Raw genomic sequence first — 6,000 nt, forward strand, 5'->3', positions numbered from 1 at the left:
CTAGCTGTTGTAAATAGTGCTGCAGTGAACAATGGGATACATGTGTCCCTTTCGATTTTGATTTCTTCAGGGTATATGCCTAGGAGTAGGATTGCTGGGTCATGTGGTGCTTTTATTCCTAGTTTCTTAAGGAATCTCCATACCGTCTTCCATAGTGGCTGTTATCAATTTTCATTCCGACCAACAGTGCAGGAGCTTTCCCTTTTCTCCACACCCTCTCCAGCATTTATTGTTTGCAGACTTTGAGGATGGCCATTGTGACTGGTATGAGGTGATATCTCATTGTGGCTTTGACTTGCATTTCTCTAATAATGAGCGATGTTGAGCATCTTTTCAGGTGTGTGTTGGTCATCTGTATGTCTTCTGTCGAGAAATGTCTGTTTAGGTCTTTTTCTCACTTTTTGATTGGGTTGTTTGTTTTCCTGATATTGAGTTATATGAGCTGCTTGTATATTTTGGAAATTAATCCTTTGTCAGTTGTTTCATTTGCTGTCATTTTCTCCCATTCTGAGGACTGTCTTTTCATCTTGCTTATCGTTTCCTTTGCTGTGCAAAAGATGCTAAGTTTAATCAGGTCCCACTGGTTTGCTTTGATTTTTGTTTCCATTACTCTAGGAAATGGGACATAGAGGATCTTGCTTTGATTTATGTCAACAAGTGTTCTGCCTATGTTCTCTTCTAAGAGTTTTATAGTTTCTGGTCTTACAGTTAGGTCTTTAATCCATTTTGAGTTTATCTTTGTGTATGGTGTTAGGAAGTGTTCTAATTTCATTCTTTTGCATGTAGCTGTCCAGTTTTCCCAGCACCACTTATTGAAGAGGCTATCTTTTCCCCATTGTATATTCTTGCCTCCTTTGTCAAAAATAAGGTACCTGTAGGTGCATGGATTTATTTCTGGGCTTTCTATCTTGTTCCCTTGGTCTATATTTCTGTTTTTGTTTTTTTTTTTTTTGTGCCAGTACCATTCTGTCTTGATGACTGTACCTTTGTAGTATTATCTGAAGTCAGGAAGGTTGGTTCCTCCAGCTCCCTTGTTCTTTTTTAAGACTGCTTTGGCTATCTGGAGTCTTTTGTGTTTCCATATGAACTGTGAAAATTTTTGTTGTAGTTCTGTGAAAAATGCCATTGGTCATTTGATAGGTATTGCACTGAGTGTGTGGATTACATTTGGTAGTATAATCGTTTTCACAATATTGATTCTTCCATCCCAGGAACATGGAATATCTCTCCATCTGTTTCTGTTTGGTTTCTTTCATTAGTGTCTTATAATTTTCTGTGTACAGTTCTTTCATCTCCTTAGGTAAGTTTATTCCTATATACTTAATTCTTTTCATTGCAGTGGTGAATGGGATTGATTCCTTAATTGCTCTCTCTGATTTTTCATTGTTAGTATATGGAAATGCAAGTGATTTCTGTGTATTGATTTTGTATCCTGCAACTTTGCTAAATTCACTGATTAGCTCCAGTAATTTTCTGATAGTATCTTTAGGGTGTTTTATGTACAGTATCATGTCATCTGCAAACAGTGAGAACTTTACTTCTTCTTTTCTGATCTGGATTCCTTTTATTTCTGTTTCTTCGCTGATTGCTGTCACTAGGACTTCCAGAACTATGTTGAATAGTAGTGGTGAAAGTGGACACCCTTGTCTTGTTCCTGATCTTAGTGGGAATGCTTTCAGTTTTTCACCATTGAGACTAATGTTTGCTGTAGGCCAATCATATATGGCCTTTACTATGTTGAGGTAGGTTCCTTCTATGTCCATTTTTTGAAGAGTTTTAATCATAAATAGGTGCTGAATTTTGTCAAAGGCTTTTTCTGCATCAATTGAGATTATCATATGGTTTTTATCTTTCAATATGTTACTATGGTGTATCACATTGATTGATTTCCATATATTGAATCCTTGCATCCCTGGATTAAACCCAACTTGATCGTGGTGTATGAGCTTTTAGATGTGTTGCCGTCCAGCATTTACCAAAAAGTTTTCAGGAGCTTAACTGAAGTGGTGGGATAGTGTAGTTTGTGTGTCATAGGAATCTCCTCAAAGGATGATGTCATCAGTGTGAGGTCCTAATTGTGTCCTAGAAAAAGTTAGAGCTGGTGAAAATGTTGCCTTCAAAGACTGTGTGAGATGGCAGGTGTGGACACTGGCCCCACTGAGTAGACAGGTGACGGTGTATCGTTTCCCTTTGAAGGTGAAGGTTCAGTGTAGCTGAGAAGTTGTTGAAATAGGCAGTGAAAACAGCATGCTAGCCAAATGTTTTGCTATGACTGAAAAGTATTTGCCAGTTATTTGTTGGAAGCAGTATTATCAACAAAATACATGGAGCCCTAGTGAGTGGGGCCATGACACCAAGGGTACAAGTTCACACTGAGGCCCTGTTCTTGCTTTACAGCTTTAAGATCAAGTAAAATTTGTTAAGTGCAGCAGAAGTTGGGATAATCACACCTTGCTCAGTAGGTTTCCTATAACAGGTTTCAATTTGTGAAGACCCTGCTTTCATTGAGATTGAATCTTTTAAAAAACAACTGAGGTGAAAAGTGTGATTGCATCTAAGGGAAAAAGGGCCATAGGGTCTCATATTTTAAAGGTGAGTATAGGGGCAAGGGCTGAATTTTATTACTCATTGAGTTAGATTCTCCACGTGCACTAGAGGCTATTTGGGGTAATGGAGGTTTTGGCACTGGGAAATGTAGGCAAGGCAGTAATTCCAGTGGTTAAGGTTAGGCATATCTGTTTCTATGTCACGTTCCTTTACTCCCTGGTTGTTTGTAGTAGCTTGCCCAAATGTGGGCCAGAAGAGGAACAGAAATTGATGAGGGGCAAAAACTCAATTGTCACACCTGAAAAGTGGGATCTGATTATTGCACAGAGCCACCACCCCTACATCACCCCTCTCCCTAGATGGGACCTCTGAAACACACAGAAACACCAAGTCCTTTTCCTTCTCACCAGTGGGATGAAGAGTTCAGGAAGCAATCTTCAGTCTGCAGTTCTCAGTCTTCACCCAGTCCTCAGTCCCAGTGTCTGGGTAAGTATGGACTGGCTGGTCTGGGCCCTAGACTGAAAGGACGCCTCCTCCCTCCCTCCTCACACACCGGACCCTTCCCTTTCTCCCCTCTCCATCATCAAAAACACACGCACACACATCTTTTTACTGCTTGTTGATACTTTAATCGTCAACATCTGAATACTTTGATCAGTCCAGAGGGGACCATCGTTGTATGTTTGATGTCTGCACAAACGACTATTCTGCCTTTGCTTTTCCTGGAGTTACAGCAGATGGCTCAGCATCTTGGGCTCCAGGTGGGCACAGGGGCTTACTTGCAGAATCGTCAGAAGTGTTGGAAGAATCCTCTGGGGGTTCTTCATCCGCCATTGGCCCACTTTCATTCTTCTTTTTATTCTGCGGGTGGTGGTAGAAGACTGGATTCGCCGACTTCTTCCCTTTCTTTTTCCGGCCCGGATTCCGCTGAAGGGTTGATTTTACCTTCCTCGTGGGCTTTCGTATCTGGTAAGAAAACAGAGTCATCCAGAAAGACATTAGTGGAGGAGGATGGGAAGAACTTTGAGAGAACGGGTGTGCATTGAGGAGGGGTTTGTGCCAGGCAAGCTGCGGCAGGGCGAGTCTTGGGTGGGGGATGAAGAGGAAGAACATGAGCAGGGTAATCTGACCTTCTGACTGTCCAAGCCATCGGACTGATCAGTGTTCTTTCTCTTCCTTTCGTTAGCACTTGAAGCTTGTTGCTGCAAATGGAAAGCGTCTATCTCGATTTCTGTTTCCTCCTCCTTCACTTCCTTAATTAGGTCTGCCATGTTGTAGCAACGGTGGCCTCCACCAAGGCGCCTGGCGTCTCTATATATACCGTCGCAGGACAATGGTGAGCCACAACTGTCCGTTTGATTGGTCAGCAAGAAATTTCTCCAGCCAATGGTAGCCCTGACACTGCTGACATCACAAAGCGCCGCTTGGGAACATCCATGGGGGCGGGGAGGGTGCAAAGGAGTCCAAGTGCTCTGGTTTGAGAAAAGAAGTGCTTTCGCAACAACCATTAAAGAGCCTTCCCAATTTGACTTTCCGGAAAACATTTCCTCATCTTGTCCAGTTCAGTTCTTGTGGTGTAGAAGTTAGGGAGCCAGTGTTCCTTGCAAACCATTTCTCATGGCCACCCCCATTCAGTGTTTAATTCTGTCATCTTCCGGATCTCATTACCTAGTATTTGGTGTGTTGTTTTTTTTTAAACAGTTTACTTTAGAAGTTTTAGATTTGCACGATAATTGTGAAGAGTGTTTTCATATACTCCACAACCAATTCTCTTGTTTACCATTGTACATTAGTATTGAACATTTGTTCAAATTAGTGAACCCACAGTGAAAGAGTATTATGAACTAAAGTCTGGACATTATCAGATTTCTTTCAGTACAGTTCAGTTCAGTCGCTCAGTTGTGTCCGACTCTTTGCGACCCCATGAACAGCACGCCAAGCCTCCCTGTCCATCACCAACTCCGGGAGTTTACCCAAACCTATATCCATTGAGTCGGTGATTCCATCCAACCATCTCATCCACTGTTGTCCCCTTCTCCTCCTGCCCTCAAACTTTCCCAGCATCAGGGTCTTTCCAAATGAGTCATCTCTTTGCATCAGGTGGCGAAAGTATTGGAGTTTCAGCTTCAACATCAGTCCTTCAAATGAACACCCAGGACTGATCTCCTTTAGAATGGACTGGTTGGATCTCCTTGCAGTCCAAGGGACTCTCAAGAGTCTTCTCCAACACCACAGTTCAAAAGCATCAATTCTTCGGCGCTCAGCTTTCTTCACAGTCCAACTCCCACATCCATACATGACCACTGGAAAAACCATAACCTTACTAGACGGACCTTTGTCAGCAAAGTAATGTCTGCTTTTTAATATGCTGTCTAGGTTGGTCAGAACTTTCCTTCCAAGGAGTAAGCGTCTTTTAGTTTCATGGCTTCTGTCACCATCTGCAGTGATTTTGGAGGCCACAAAAGTAAAGTCTGCCACTGTTTCCATTGTTTCCCCATCTATTTGCCAGGAAGTGATGGGACCGGATGCTATCATCTTCGTTTTCTGAATGTTGAGCTTTAAGCCAACTTTTTCACTCTCCTCTTTCACTTTCATCAGGAAGCTCTAGTTCTTCTTCATTTTCTGCCATAAGTGTGGTGTCATCAGCGTATCTGAGGTTATTGATATTTCTCCCGGCACTCTTGTTTCCAGCTTGTGCTTCATCCAGTGGATAGTTTCTCATGAAGTACTTTGCATATACGTTAAATAAGCAGGGTGACAACATACAGCCTTGACTTACTCACTTCCCGATTTGGACCCAGCTCGTCATTGCATGTTCAGTTCTAACTGTTGCTTCGTGACCTGCATACAGATTTCTCAAGAGGCAGTTCAGGTGGTCTGGTATTCCCATCTCTTTCAAAATTTTCCGGTTTGCTGTGATCCACACAGTCAAAGGCTATGGCATAGTCAATAAAGCAGAAATAGATGTTTTTCTGGAACATTTTCAGATTTCCTTGGTTTTTACCTAATGTCCTTTTGCTGTCCCAGTATCCATCCAGGATACCATACTAAATCCAGTCATTCCATATTCTGCCTTGTTAGGTTCCTCTTTGCTGTGACGATTTTTTAGATTTCTTTTTTTTTTTTTCTATTATTAAAAAATTTGTTCATTTTTTAATTGAAGGATAATTGCTCTACTAAATTTTGTTGTTTTCTGTCTAACCTCAACATGAATCATCCATAGGTATACTTATATCTCCTCCCTGTTGAACCTCCCTCCTATCTCTCTCGCCATATTATCCCTCTAGGTTGATACAGAGCCCCTGTTTGAGTTTTCTGAGCCATACAGCAAACTCCCTTTGGCTATCTTTGAGCATATGATAATTTAAGATTCCATGTTGCTCTTTCAATACATCTCACCTTTTCCTCCCCTCTCCCCATGTCCATAAGTCTATTCTCTATGTCTGTTTCTCC

The 6,000-nt window shown here is 41.8% G+C and overlaps 1 protein-coding gene across 1 annotated transcript; it reads right to left on the bottom strand.

Annotated features, from left to right (window-relative positions):
* Positions 1 to 3,153: 3,153 nt before the first annotated feature.
* LOC113889379 lies at positions 3,154 to 3,976 on the bottom strand. The gene is made up of 2 exons (XM_027536054.1): positions 3,678 to 3,976; positions 3,154 to 3,513 (listed from the first exon to the last, which is right to left on the bottom strand). Exons 1-2 carry the CDS (start codon positions 3,816 to 3,818, stop codon positions 3,250 to 3,252), a joined length of 405 nt encoding a protein of 134 aa, XP_027391855.1. The 5' UTR covers positions 3,819 to 3,976; the 3' UTR covers positions 3,154 to 3,249.
* Positions 3,977 to 6,000: the final 2,024 nt, after the last annotated feature.

Source organism: Bos indicus x Bos taurus, unplaced genomic scaffold (assembly GCF_003369695.1).
Source record: "Bos indicus x Bos taurus breed Angus x Brahman F1 hybrid unplaced genomic scaffold, Bos_hybrid_MaternalHap_v2.0 tig00011892_arrow_arrow_obj, whole genome shotgun sequence".
Taxonomy (NCBI): domain Eukaryota; kingdom Metazoa; phylum Chordata; class Mammalia; order Artiodactyla; family Bovidae; genus Bos; species Bos indicus x Bos taurus.

What these genes read in the sequence shown, in the direction of transcription:
- LOC113889379 (XM_027536054.1), bottom strand. Translation starts at nt 3,818, where the DNA reads ATGGCAGACCTAATTAAGGAAGTGAAGGAGGAGGAAACAGAAATCGAG. An exon ending in ATGGCTTGGACAGTCAGAAG is followed by an intron (nt 3,514 to 3,677) that starts GTCAGATTACCC and finishes TTTTCTTACCAG; the next exon opens with ATACGAAAGCCCACGAGGAA.